Raw genomic sequence first — 15,974 nt, 5'->3', positions numbered from 1 at the left:
TACCGACACACACAGAGGGTCGTTGAACCCTACAGGACATCACCTACCGACACACACAGAGGGTCGTTAAACCCTACAGGACATCACCTACCGACACACACAGAGGGTCGTTAAACCCTACAGGACATCACCTACCGACACACACAGAGGGTCGTTAAACCCTACAGGACATCACCTACCGACACACACAGAGGGTCGTTAAACCCTACAGGACATCAGCACACCTACCGACACACACAGAGGGTCGTTAAACCCTACAGGACATCACCTACCGACACACACAGAGGGTCGTTGAACCCTACAGGACATCACCTACCGACACACACAGAGGGTCGTTAAACCCTACAGGACATCACCTACCGACACACACAGAGGGTCGTTGAACCCTACAGGACATCACCTACCGACACACACAGAGGGTCGTTAAACCCTACAGGACATCACCTACCGACACACACAGAGGGTCGTTGAACCCTACAGGACATCACCTACCGACACACACAGAGGGTCGTTAAACCCTACGGGACATCACCTACCGACACACACAGAGGGTCGTTAAACCCTACGGGACATCACCTACCGACACACACAGAGGGTCGTTAAACCCTACAGGACATCACCTACCGACACACACAGAGGGTCGTTAAACCCTACAGGACATCACCTACCGACACACACAGAGGGTCGTTAAACCCTACAGGACATCTCCTACCGACACACACAGAGGGTCGTTAAACCCTACAGGACATCACCTACCGACACACACAGAGGGTCGTTGAACCCTACAGGACATCACCTACCGACACACACAGAGGGTCGTTGAACCCTACAGGACATCAGCACGCCTACCGACACACACAGAGGGTCGTTAAACCCTACAGGACATCACCTACCGACACACACAGAGGGTCGTTAAACCCTACAGGACATCACCTACCGACACACACAGAGGGTCGTTAAACCCTACAGGACATCACCTACCGACACACACAGAGGGTCGTTAAACCCTACAGGACATCACCTACCGACACACACAGAGGGTCGTTAAACCCTACAGGACATCACCTACCGACACACACAGAGGGTCGTTAAACCCTACAGGACATCACCTACCGACACACACAGAGGGTCGTTAAACCCTACAGGACATCACCTACCGACACACACAGAGGGTCGTTAAACCCTACAGGACATCACCTACCGACACACACAGAGGGTCGTTAAACCCTACAGGACATCACCTACCGACACACACAGAGGGTCGTTGAACCCTACAGGACATCACCTACCGACACACACAGAGGGTCGTTAAACCCTACGGGACATCACCTACCGACACACACAGAGGGTCGTTAAACCCTACGGGACATCACCTACCGACACACACAGAGGGTCGTTAAACCCTACAGGACATCACCTACCGACACACACAGAGGGTCGTTAAACCCTACAGGACATCAGCACGCCTACCGACACACACAGAGGGTCGTTAAACCCTACAGGACATCACCTACCGACACACACAGAGGGTCGTTAAACCCTACAGGACATCACCTACCGACACACACAGAGGGTCGTTGAACCCTACAGGACATCACCTACCGACACACACAGAGGGTCGTTGAACCCTACAGGACATCACCTACCGACACACACAGAGGGTCGTTAAACCCTACAGGACATCACCTACCGACACACACAGAGGGTCGTTGAACCCTACAGGACATCACCTACCGACACACACAGAGGGTCGTTAAACCCTACAGGACATCACCTACCGACACACACAGAGGGTCGTTAAACCCTACAGGACATCACCTACCGACACACACAGAGGGTCGTTGAACCCTACAGGACATCACCTACCGACACACACAGAGGGTCGTTAAACCCTACAGGACATCACCTACCGACACACACAGAGGGTCGTTAAACCCTACAGGACATCTCCTACCGACACACACAGAGGGTCGTTAAACCCTACAGGACATCACCTACCGACACACACAGAGGGTCGTTAAACCCTACAGGACATCACCTACCGACACACACAGAGGGTCGTTGAACCCTACAGGACATCACCTACCGACACACACAGAGGGTCGTTAAACCCTACAGGACATCACCTACCGACACACACAGAGGGTCGTTAAACCCTACAGGACATCTCCTACCGACACACACAGAGGGTCGTTAAACCCTACAGGACATCTTCTACCGACACACACAGAGGGTCGTTAAACCCTACAGGACATCACCTACCGACACACACAGAGGGTCGTTAAACCCTACAGGACATCTCCTACCGACACACACAGAGGGTCGTTGAACCCTACAGGACATCACCTACCGACACACACAGAGGGTCGTTGAACCCTACAGGACATCACCTACCGACACACACAGAGGGTCGTTAAACCCTACGGGACATCACCTACCGACACACACAGAGGGTCGTTGAACCCTACGGGACATCAGCACGTCTACCGACACACACAGAGGGTCGTTAAACCCTACAGGACATCACCTACCGACACACACAGAGGGTCGTTAAACCCTACAGGACATCACCTACCGACACACACAGAGGGTCGTTAAACCCTACAGGACATCACCTACCGACACACACAGAGGGTCGTTAAACCCTACAGGACATCACCTACCGACACACACAGAGGGTCGTTACACCCTACAGGACATCACCTACCGACACACACAGAGGGTCGTTGAACCCTACAGGACATCACCTACCGACACACACAGAGGGTCGTTGAACCCTACAGGACATCACCTACCGACACACACAGAGGGTCGTTGAACCCTACAGGACATCACCTACCGACACACACAGAGGGTCGTTAAACCCTACAGGACATCACCTACCGACACACACAGAGGGTCGTTGAACCCTACAGGACATCACCTACCGACACACACAGAGGGTCGTTGAACCCTACAGGACATCACCTACCGACACACACAGAGGGTCGTTAAACCCTACAGGACATCACCTACCGACACACACAGAGGGTCGTTAAACCCTACAGGACATCACCTACCGACACACACAGAGGGTCGTTGAACCCTACAGGACATCACCTACCGACACACACAGAGGGTCGTTGAACCCTACAGGACATCACCTACCGACACACACAGAGGGTCGTTAAACCCTACAGGACATCACCTACCGACACACACAGAGGGTCGTTGAACCCTACAGGACATCACCTACCGACACACACAGAGGGTCGTTAAACCCTACAGGACATCACCTACCGACACACACAGAGGGTCGTTAAACCCTACAGGACATCACCTACCGACACACACAGAGGGTCGTTGAACCCTACAGGACATCACCTACCGACACACACAAAGGGTCGTTAAACCCTACAGGACATCACCTACCGACACACACAGAGGGTCGTTAAACCCTACAGGACATCACCTACCGACACACACAGAGGGTCGTTGAACCCTACAGGACATCTCCTACCGACACACACAGAGGGTCGTTAAACCCTACAGGACATCACCTACCGACACACACAGAGGGTCGTTAAACCCTACAGGACATCACCTACCGACACACACAGAGGGTCGTTAAACCCTACAGGACATCTCCTACCGACACACACAGAGGGTCGTTGAACCCTACAGGACATCACCTACCGACACACACAGAGGGTCGTTGAACCCTACAGGACATCACCTACCGACACACACAGAGGGTCGTTAAACCCTACAGGACATCACCTACCGACACACACAGAGGGTCGTTGAACCCTACGGGACATCAGCACGTCTACCGACACACACAGAGGGTCGTTAAACCCTACAGGACATCACCTACCGACACACACAGAGGGTCGTTGAACCCTACAGGACATCACCTACCGACACACACAGAGGGTCGTTAAACCCTACAGGACATCACCTACCGACACACACAGAGGGTCGTTAAACCCTACAGGACATCACCTACCGACACACACAGAGGGTCGTTACACCCTACAGGACATCACCTACCGACACACACAGAGGGTCGTTGAACCCTACAGGACATCACCTACCGACACACACAGAGGGTCGTTGAACCCTACAGGACATCACCTACCGACACACACAGAGGGTCGTTGAACCCTACAGGACATCACCTACCGACACACACAGAGGGTCGTTAAACCCTACAGGACATCACCTACCGACACACACAGAGGGTCGTTGAACCCTACAGGACATCACCTACCGACACACACAGAGGGTCGTTGAACCCTACAGGACATCACCTACCGACACACACAGAGGGTCGTTAAACCCTACAGGACATCACCTACCGACACACACAGAGGGTCGTTAAACCCTACAGGACATCACCTACCGACACACACAGAGGGTCGTTAAACCCTACAGGACATCACCTACCGACACACACAGAGGGTCGTTGAACCCTACGGGACATCACCTACCGACACACACAGAGGGTCGTTAAACCCTACAGGACATCACCTACCGACACACAGAGGGTCGTTAAACCCTACAGGACATCACCTACCGACACACACAGAGGGTCGTTGAACCCTACAGGACATCACCTACCGACACACACAGAGGGTCGTTAAACCCTACAGGACATCACCTACCGACACACACAGAGGGTCGTTAAACCCTACAGGACATCACCTACCGACACACACAGAGGGTCGTTACACCCTACAGGACATCACCTACCGACACACACAGAGGGTCGTTGAACCCTACAGGACATCACCTACCGACACACACAGAGGGTCGTTGAACCCTACAGGACATCACCTACCGACACACACAGAGGGTCGTTGAACCCTACAGGACATCACCTACCGACACACACAGAGGGTCGTTAAACCCTACAGGACATCACCTACCGACACACACAGAGGGTCGTTGAACCCTACAGGACATCACCTACCGACACACACAGAGGGTCGTTGAACCCTACAGGACATCACCTACCGACACACACAGAGGGTCGTTAAACCCTACAGGACATCACCTACCGACACACACAGAGGGTCGTTAAACCCTACAGGACATCACCTACCGACACACACAGAGGGTCGTTAAACCCTACAGGACATCACCTACCGACACACACAGAGGGTCGTTAAACCCTACAGGACATCACCTACCGACACACACAGAGGGTCGTTAAACCCTACAGGACATCACCTACCGACACACACAGAGGGTCGTTAAACCCTACAGGACATCACCTACCGACACACACAGAGGGTCGTTGAACCCTACAGGACATCATCTACCGACACACACAGAGGGTCGTTGAACCCTACAGGACATCTCCTACCGACACACACAGAGGGTCGTTACACCCTACAGGACATCACCTACCGACACACACAGAGGGTCGTTAAACCCTACAGGACATCACCTACCGACACACACAGAGGGTCGTTAAACCCTACAGGACATCACCTACCGACACACACAGAGGGTCGTTAAACCCTACAGGACATCACCTACCGACACACACAGAGGGTCGTTAAACCCTACAGGACATCACCTACCGACACACACAGAGGGTCGTTAAACCCTACAGGACATCACCTACCGACACACACAGAGGGTCGTTGAACCCTACAGGACATCACCTACCGACACACACAGAGGGTCGTTAAACCCTACAGGACATCACCTACCGACACACACAGAGGGTCGTTAAACCCTACAGGACATCTCCTACCGACACACACAGAGGGTCGTTAAACCCTACAGGACATCACCTACCGACACACACAGAGGGTCGTTAAACCCTACAGGACATCACCTACCGACACACACAGAGGGTCGTTGAACCCTACAGGACATCACCTACCGACACACACAGAGGGTCGTTAAACCCTACAGGACATCACCTACCGACACACACAGAGGGTCGTTAAACCCTACAGGACATCACCTACCGACACACACAGAGGGTCGTTAAACCCTACAGGACATCAGCAGGGTGGCGAGACGTGAAACAGTTTGTTCTCTCACTAAACCCCGTTGACTAGTCCCAGTCGGTATTAGATAGACCGTCGCGGCCCCAACCAGCCCGTGGGGAAAACAACACGCGGTTACCTAGGTTACCACATTGGCTCACAGCAAACACTTGACCTTTAAAAACACACAATTTTTCTTTGATGTCTGCTCGTTTTAGTCAATTACAAAACTACATTTAAGAGAAGTGCATGTCTGAAGACGACGTTTCAACACTGCCTGCTCCAGAGCGTTCTCACTACTTAGAAAACATGCCATATTGTCGTGCTTCCCTCATGACGATGCTAGCAGCCACTAGCTAGCTAACGACAGGAACATTAAGCTAGCCAAAACCAACAACACAAACAGACCATAGAGCTACAAGTAGAGAGCAGAGTTATAAACAGACTATACAGCTACAAGTAGAGAGCAGAGTTATAAACAGACTATACAGCTACAAGTAGAGAGCAGAGTTATAAACAGACTATACAGCTACAAGTAGAGAGCAGAGTTATAAACAGACTATACAGCTACAAGTAGAGAACAGAGTTATAAACAGACTATACAGCTACAAGTAGAGAACAGAGTTATAAACAGACTATAGAGCTACAAGTAGAGAACAGAGTTATAAACAGACTATACAGCTACAAGTAGAGAACAGAGTTATAAACAGACTATAGAGCTACAAGTAGAGAACAGAGTTATAAACAGACTATACAGCTACAAGTAGAGAGCAGAGTTATAAACAGACTATACAGCTACAAGTAGAGAACAGAGTTATAAACAGACTATACAGCTACAAGTAGAGAGCAGAGTTATAAACAGACTATACAGCTACAAGTAGAGATCAGAGTTATAAACAGACTATACAGCTACAAGTAGAGAGCAGAGTTATAAACAGACTATACAGCTACAAGTAGAGAGCAGAGTTATAAACAGACTATACAGCTACAAGTAGAGAGCAGAGTTATAAACAGACCATAGAGCTACAAGTAGAGAACAGAGTTATAAACAGACTATAGAGCTACAAGTAGAGAGCAGAGTTATAAACAGACTATACAGCTACAAGTAGAGAACAGAGTTATAAACAGACTATACAGCTACAAGTAGAGAGCAGAGTTATAAACAGACTATACAGCTACAAGTAGAGAACAGAGTTATAAACAGACTATACAGCTACAAGTAGAGAACAGAGTTATAAACAGACTATACAGCTACAAGTAGAGAGCAGAGTTATAAACAGACTATACAGCTACAAGTAGAGAGCAGAGTTATAAACAGACTATACAGCTACAAGTAGAGAGCAGAGTTATAAACAGACTATACAGCTACAAGTAGAGAACAGAGTTATAAACAGACTATACAGCTACAAGTAGAGAGCAGAGTTATAAACAGACTATACAGCTACAAGTAGAGAACAGAGTTATAAACAGACTATACAGCTACAAGTAGAGAGCAGAGTTATAAACAGACTATACAGCTACAAGTAGAGATCAGAGTTATAAACAGACTATACAGCTACAAGTAGAGAGCAGAGTTATAAACAGACTATACAGCTACAAGTAGAGAGCAGAGTTATAAACAGACTATACAGCTACAAGTAGAGAGCAGAGTTATAAACAGACCATAGAGCTACAAGTAGAGAACAGAGTTATAAACAGACTATAGAGCTACAAGTAGAGAGCAGAGTTATAAACAGACTATACAGCTACAAGTAGAGAACAGAGTTATAAACAGACTATACAGCTACAAGTAGAGAGCAGAGTTATAAACAGACTATACAGCTACAAGTAGAGAACAGAGTTATAAACAGACTATACAGCTACAAGTAGAGAACAGAGTTATAAACAGACTATACAGCTACAAGTAGAGAGCAGAGTTATAAACAGACTATACAGCTACAAGTAGAGAGCAGAGTTATAAACAGACTATACAGCTACAAGTAGAGAGCAGAGTTATAAACAGACTATACAGCTACAAGTAGAGAACAGAGTTATAAACAGACTATACAGCTACAAGTAGAGAGCAGAGTTATAAACAGACTATACAGCTACAAGTAGAGAGCAGAGTTATAAACAGACTATAGAGCTACAAGTAGAGAGCAGAGTTATAAACAGACTATAGAGCTACAAGTAGAGAGCAGAGTTATAAACAGACTATACAGCTACAAGTAGAGAGCAGAGTTATAAACAGACTATAGAGCTACAAGTAGAGAGCAGAGTTATAAACAGACTATACAGCTACAAGTAGAGAACAGAGTTATAAACAGACTATACAGCTGCACGTAGAGATCAGAGTTATAAATGAACTATTACTTAACAAGTGAAATGTCTTACCTGTGACAGAGTCTACACACTGTGCTCTAGTTACATGTAACCCACTAGGACACCGGGTCTACACAATTTCCCCACACGGTATAGCCTGAAGCCACAGGGCTCTTCTCGCAGGCTCTATTTCCCTACGCGGTATAGCCTGAAGCCACAGGGCTCTTCTCGTAGGCTCTATTTCCCTACGCGGTATAGCCTGAAGCCACAGGGCTCTTCTCGCAGGCTCTATTTCCCTACGCGGTATAGCCTGAAGCCACAGGGCTCTTCTCGTAGGCTCTATTTCCCTACGCGGTATAGCCTGAAGCCACAGGGCTCTTCTCGTAGGCTCTATTTCCCTACGCGGTATAGCCTGAAGCCACAGGGCTCTTCTCGCAGGCTCTACTTCCCTACGCGGTATAGCCTGAAGCCACAGGGCTCTTCTCGTAGGCTCTATTTCCCTACGCGGTATAGCCTGAAGCCACAGGGCTCTTCTCGTAGGCTCTATTTCCCTACGTGGAGGCATTGTGAACCATAACTCGAGATTTCTGACCTAGTTACACACAGCAGCTTTTTTGGTATGTTTTGTTATTTCTGACAGAGTCGGCTCTTCTACACAATGGAAACAATGTTCGTTTTCCCCAATTTGTGGGGGGTGGGGGGGGGGGGGGTCGAGGGGAATCCCTTATGACATGAATATCGACTCAGAGTATCCTTAAACAGTGGTGAGATGTCAACAGGTCTTCCTGTCACTAAACCCTATCGAATCCTTACCTGCTTCCCTGTACTGGCCGAAGACCAGGTCCCTTGGGTCGAGAGCTGCAGCGCTGCCGATGTGTGTTCCCTCCTCTCCGTAGTTAGTCATGTAGAAGGATATACGGCCCTACAACACACACGTCATTAGAGTCCTGTCTAGAGATGTCACATCATTAGAGTCCTGTCTAGAGATGTCACATCATTAGAGTCCTGTCTCGAGATGTCACATCATTAGAGTCCTGTCTAGAGATGTCACATCATTAGAGTCCTGTCTAGAGATGTCACATCATTAGAGTCCTGTCTCGTGACATCACATCATTACAGTCCTGTCTAGATGTCACGTCATTAGAGTCCTGTCTAGAGATGTCACGTCATTAGAGTCCTGTCTAGAGATGTCACGTCATTAGAGTCCTGTCTAGAGATGTCACGTCATTAGAGTCCTGTCTAGAGATGTCACGTCATTAGAGTCCTGTCTAGAGATGTCACGTCATTAGAGTCCTGTCTAGAGATGTCACGTCATTAGAGTCCTGTCTAGAGATGTCACGTCATTAGAGTCCTGTCTAGAGATGTCACGTCATTAGAGTCCTGTCTAGAGATGTCACGTCATTAGAGTCCTGTCTAGAGATGTCACGTCATTAGAGTCCTGTCTAGAGATGTCACGTCATTAGAGTCCTGTCTAGAGATGTCACGTCAATAGAGTCCTGTCTAGAGATGTCACGTCAATAGAGTCCTGTCTAGAGATGTCACGTCATTAGAGTCCTGTCTAGAGATGTCACGTCATTAGAGTCCTGTCTAGAGATGTCACGTCATTAGAGTCCTGTCTAGAGATGTCACATCATTAGAGTCCTGTCTAGAGATGTCACATCATTAGAGTCCTGTCTAGAGATGTCACATCATTAGAGTCCTGTCTAGAGATGTCACATCATTAGAGTCCTGTCTAGAGATGTCACGTCATTAGAGTCCTGTCTAGAGATGTCACATCATTAGAGTCCTGTCTAGAGATGTACCACCCTATTCGCTATGGGCCCTGGTCCAAGTACTGCCCTGTAGGGAATAGGGTGCCATAGGGCCCTGGTCCATGTACTGCCCTGTAGGGAATAGGGTGCCATTTGGTAGGCAGGCCTCACGACGGACCCAGGTGGCAGCTCTCTGTCACCTGTCTCTGAGACTCATACAGGATGCGGTCCATGGTATTCAGCAGGGTCATCTTCTGGTAGAAGTTCAACACTTGTTCCTTGGAGAGCTGAGGGGAGGAAGGAACGTCCAAAACAATCAGACAATCAGACAGGGAGGGCAGTCGTAGAGATAGGGAGTCTAATTCTATTGACAAGCTGCTGTAAACTGTGTACACCTTGGGTATTATGTTGTATACTGTACTGACACCTGCAGTAATAGCCTACGGGTCCTCTGAGGGGTTAATGACCTGTGTAGTATCAACTAGTACAGTGTGTACTATTACCTGTGGGTCCTCTGAGGGGTTACGGACCTGTGTAGTATCAACTAGTACAGTGTGTACTATTACCTGTGGGTCCTCTGAGGGGTTAATGATCTTCCCGGCCCGGTCCATGACCCTGTAAACGGGGATCCCAGAGATCACGTTAGGTTGGATGAACTCCAGGTGATCAATAAACTCTGCTGATGCTCCCGGGAACTGGGGCTTCTCTTCTGAGGAGTCAAACGACTGCTGCCTGAGGGCTCCCTGAGACGGAGAGACGGAGAGACGGAGAGAGAGAAGGAAGGAGAGAGAAAACACAGATGTCAAATTCACATTGAACAACACCATAATTGAACACAGTAGAAATGACATCTACCTTGGTCTGACCGTATCTGCATGGGGAAACTTTAATATGGCTGTGAATGCACTCAAAGAAAAGGCCAGCAGAGCATTGTATGCAATAAATATGAATTGGCTGATTATCTCTACTCTGTCAGAGACACGAAGCAGAGACAGATCCTTACCAAGTACAGGCTGAGTGACCACCTGGCTGATTATCTCTACTCTGTCAGAGATACAAAGCAGAGACAGATTCTTACCAAGTACAGGCTGAGTGACCAACTGGCAACAGAAACCGGCAGACATAAAAAGACATGGCTACCCAAAGAGGAGCGTGTATGTGGTCACTGCATGACAGGGGATGTAGAAACAGAGATGCACTTTCTCCTTTACTGTGAGAAATATTCCTCACCAAGAAATTCATTATTCACAGAAATTACTACACTTATTTCAAATGTCTACTTATTAAACCCAGAAGAAAAACTTTAAATACTCATGGGCGAAGGAGCATAAGCTCCTCTTTCAGCAAAATATGTATTTGCCTGCCATAGCCTGAGAGACACTGAATAATAACATCTGCAGAGTAAACAGTAACTTACTTATTATTACTATTATTGTTATTACTATTATTAACATTATTCCAATTAGTAGTGGTACGGGGTGATGGTAATTATAACAAATGAATGTTGGTGGTGGTAGTAGTAGTAATGATGGTGGTAGTAGTAATGATGGTGGTAGTAGTAGTAATGATGGTGGTAGTACTGATGGTAGTACTGATGGTGGTAGTAGTAGTAATGATGGTGGTAGTAGTAATGATGGTGGTAGTAGTAGTAATGATGGTGGTAGTACTGATGGTAGTACTGATGGTGGTAGTAGTAATGATGGTGGTAGTAGTAGTAATGATGGTGGTAGTACTGATGGTAGTACTGATGGTGGTAGTAGTAATGATGATGGTAGTAATGGTAGTAGTACTGATGGTGGTAGTAGTAATGATGGTGGTAGTAGTAGTAATGATGGTGGTAGTAGTAATGATGATGGTAGTAATGGTAGTAGTACTGATGGTAGTAATGATGGTGGTAGTAGTAGTAATGATGGTGGTAGTACTGATGGTGGTACTGATGGTGGTAGTAGTAGTAATGATGGTGGTAGTAGTGGTAATGATGGTGGTAGTAGTAGTAATGATGGTGGTAGTAGTAGTAATGATGGTGGTAGTAGTAGTAATGATGGTGGTGGTAGTAGTAATGATGGTGGTAGTAGTAGTAATGATGGTGGTAGTAGTAGTAATGATGGTGGTAGTACTGATGGTGGTACTGATGGTGGTAGTAGTAGTAATGATGGTGGTAGTAGTAGTAATGATGGTGGTAGTACTGATGGTGGTACTGATGGTGGTGGTAGTAGTAATGATGGTGGTAGTAGTAGTAATGATGGTGGTAGTAGTAGTAATGATGGTGGTAGTACTGATGGTGGTACTGATGGTGGTAGTAGTAGTAATGATGGTGGTAGTAGTAGTAATGATGGTGGTAGTAGTAGTAATGATGGTGGTAGTAGTAGTAATGATGGTGGTAGTAGTAGTAATGATGGTGGTAGTAGTAGTAATGATGGTGGTAGTACTGATGGTGGTACTGATGGTGGTAGTAGTAGTAATGATGGTGGTAGTAGTAGTAATGATGGTGGTAGTAGTAATGATGGTGGTAGTAGTAATGATGATGGTAGTAGTGGTAGTAGTAATGATGGTGGTGGTAGTAGTAATGATGATGGTAGTAGTGGTAGTAGTAATGATGGTGGTGGTAGTAGTAATGATGATGGTAGTAGTGGTGGTAGTAATGATGGTGATGGTAGTAGTAATGATGATGGTAGTAGTGGTGGTAGTAGTAATGATGATGGTAGTAGTGGTGGTAGTAGTAATGATGATGGTAGTAGTGGTGGTAGTAGTAATGATGATGGTAGTAGTGGTGGTAGTAGTAATGATGATGGTAGTAGTGGTGGTAGTAGTAATGATGATGGTAGTAGTGGTAGTAGTAATGATGATGGTAGTAATGATGATGGTGGTAGTAGTGGTAATGATGGTGATGGTAGTAGTAATGATGATGGTAGTAATGATGATGGTGGTAGTAGTGGTAGTAGTAATGATGATGGTGGTAGTAGTGTTGTAGTAATGATGATGGTAACACTGGTGGTAGTGGTAGTAATGATGGTGGTAGTAATGATGATGGTAGCACTGGTGGTAGTAGTAGTAATGATGGTGGTGGTAGTAGTACTAATGGTGGTAGTACTGATGGTAGTAATGATGGTGGTAGTAGTAGTAATGGTGGTAATACTGATGGTAGTAATGATGATTGTAGTAGTAGTAATGATGGTGGTAGTAATGGTGGTGGTAGTAATGATGGTGGTAGTAATGATGGTGGTAGTAATGATGGTGGTAATGATGATTGTAGTAGTAGTAATGATGGTAGTAGTAATGGTGGTAGTGGTAGTAGTAATGATGGTAGTAGTAATGATGGTGGTAGTGGTAGTAGTAATGATGATGGTAGTAGTAGTAATGATGATGGTAATACTGATGATAGTAATGATGATTGTAGTAGTAGTAATGATGGTGGTAGTAGTGGTGGTAGTAATGATGGTGGTAGTTGTAGTATTAATGATGGTAGTAGTAATGGTGGTAGTAGTAATGGTGGTAGTAGTAGTAATGATGATGGTAGTTGTAGTACTGATGGTGGTAGTAATGATGATGGTGGTAGTAGTAGTAATGATGGTGGTAGTAATGATGGTAGTTGTAGTAGTAATGATGATGGTAGTGGTGATGGTAGTAATAATGATGGTAGTAGTGATGGTAGTAATAATGATGGTAGTAGTTGTAGTAGTAATGATGATGGTAGTAATGCTTAGTTGTATTAGTAGTGGTAGTACTGATGTAATGGTCAGGATGACAGTTAGTTACATATAGTTCCATTTTCCATGTTAACCCTTTATACGTATTATATTTCATCTATTGACTGTTACCATGTTATTATTGTCATTTATTTGTTTGTATTATTTACTACCATTTTATATTATTCTTCATTATTTTATTACAATCTATATTGTATACATTGTTGCTTTGGCAATAAAAAAACCAACCTTTATTTAACTAGGCAAGCCAGTTAACAAATTCCTATTTACAATGACGGTCTATCCCGGCCAAACCCTAACCCGGATGACGCTGGGACAATTTTTGCGCCGCCCTATGGAACTCCCAATCACGGCCAGTTGTGATACAGCCTGGAATCGAACCAGGGTTTGTAGAGATGCCTCTAGCACTGAGATGCAGTGCCTTAGAACGCTGAGCCACTCGGGAGCCTTGACGAGCATTGATGCCAATAAAGCTGCTTGAATTTCAGAGAGAGGGTTTATTACATTTACATTTGAGTCATTTTGCAGACGTTCTAACGACTTAACAGTGACACACACACACCAAGCCAGCAGTCTGACGGGTCACTTAGGAAGGGTTTAGTGACGCAGTTAGTTGGCACTGTTTACTACAGTAATCACAAGCAGCAGCTCCACACAACAGTCTACCCTGTTGCTTAAAAAAAAAAAAATGTCTGACCTTCCAGCTGTTCCTAGAGGTGATGTGTACGCTTGTGAAGGTTTGAAATCAGACCACCGCTCTACGTAGCTAGCAAGATTAGACAGGTCAAATAGAAGGCTCTCACTTTCTCTTGTGAAACATTGGTGTATGATCATCATCATCATCATCATCACCACTCAAAGTATTGATAGTTACGCAGAAGTTCGACTTTGCGTCGTTCACAAATGACGTCTGCAGTTCTCCACTCCCCACAATCGACCAATCAGGATGCAGGAAAATGAAGCGTCACTATTTAGCAGTGATCTACTAATGATACCTGAATGTAATATCAAACACGCATATCAAAGTAACTAACGTTAGATAACTCATTCAAAATGAAGGCAACACTAGGGTTTCCAGACTAGCAAGTTAATGATAAATTAGCATGTTAGCTAACTATTTGTTCCAGTGGGTGCTAAACAAACGTGTTACCAAGTTGGCTAGCTTACTTGCTATTTATGTTGAGTAATGAAAACATGCAAAACAAGAATGTTATTTAAAATTTTAATTTGGATGGATGTGCATTGAATATATTCAACTAATTAATGTACGCTAAATGACGTTTAGCTTGCTAGCCACAACTAGCCATAACGTTTGCTAACTTGTGCAATGTCAAGCAACAATTCCTCACATTAACTAATGGGTTAGCTATAAAATGTCTTATAAACTCACATTGACTCTGAACGCCCTCTGCTGAATGAGTTTTGCTGCTCTCAATCCAGTCGTTTGGCGGATTACATGAGAACAGATCCCATACATTTTCTTAATACCGTTTAGCGTCGCCATCTTCTTCACTGTTTAGCTAGCTAGCTAGCTACTTCTGCTAGTTGCAAATTACAGTAGCTAGCAGCGTATGTTAAACGACTAATCAATTCCCGCAAGTCTAGTAGATCTGAAATAATTGTGTTGGTCTCAGCAGCTCCATGATACCGCTATCTGGGTTTAGGTCTTATTGCTTACACCTAACCATTTCTTTGAGATCTGCGATACAGACAAAAAAGGGGACTGGGGTAATGCCGTCATCATTGAGCGCCCAAAATAAAACTAAAATAATCTACGTCAAATCGCCGCGACAGTCTTCTAGTTTTCTCTTTGCACGATGGACGTGTGTGGATATTCGAGTCCTACTTTGAGGGAGTTTGGCTGCGAACAGAATTTACTTTCACGACCTGATGGATCGTCGTCCTTCGTCCAAGGTATGTTAGCAGTATATCAGAACAAGATATCGTTGAAAGGAAATGTATCGAACTATACCGTAGCTGCTCTCACGCTGCCCCCCCCCATTGACCAACAAGACAGAAGTGACCTAACTATACTCATCCAAGCTGTGCTGCGTTACAGCACTTTGTCTCAGATATGGATTATGTTATTGTATATTTCATTGGGTCTGTGTTTCTGCAGGAGACACCAGTGTATTAGCTGGAGTGTATGGCCCGGCGGAGGTGAAGGTCAGTAAGGAGATCTATGACAGAGCTACCCTGGAAGTTGTGATGCAGCCCAAAGTGGGACT

At 45.9% G+C, this 15,974-nt stretch overlaps 1 protein-coding gene across 1 annotated transcript; it reads right to left on the bottom strand.

Moving 5' to 3' along the window:
• Window positions 1-215: 215 nt before the first annotated feature.
• Window positions 216-15,324, bottom strand: bckdha (branched chain keto acid dehydrogenase E1 subunit alpha; the record flags this gene model as incomplete). The annotated part of the gene is made up of 5 exons (XM_038985419.1): window positions 15,137-15,324; window positions 10,606-10,782; window positions 10,240-10,326; window positions 9,102-9,210; window positions 216-224 (listed from the first exon to the last, which is right to left on the bottom strand). Coding segments are annotated over exons 1-5 (496 nt in total), but the record flags the coding sequence as incomplete, so codon positions are not given.
• Between the last annotated feature and the right edge of the window lie 650 nt (window positions 15,325-15,974).

This window comes from Salvelinus namaycush, unplaced genomic scaffold (genome assembly GCF_016432855.1).
Source record: "Salvelinus namaycush isolate Seneca unplaced genomic scaffold, SaNama_1.0 Scaffold331, whole genome shotgun sequence".
Lineage (NCBI taxonomy): Eukaryota > Metazoa > Chordata > Actinopteri > Salmoniformes > Salmonidae > Salvelinus > Salvelinus namaycush.
Note: the sequence above shows the minus strand (reverse complement) of the source record. Positions and strands in the feature narration are given on the sequence as shown.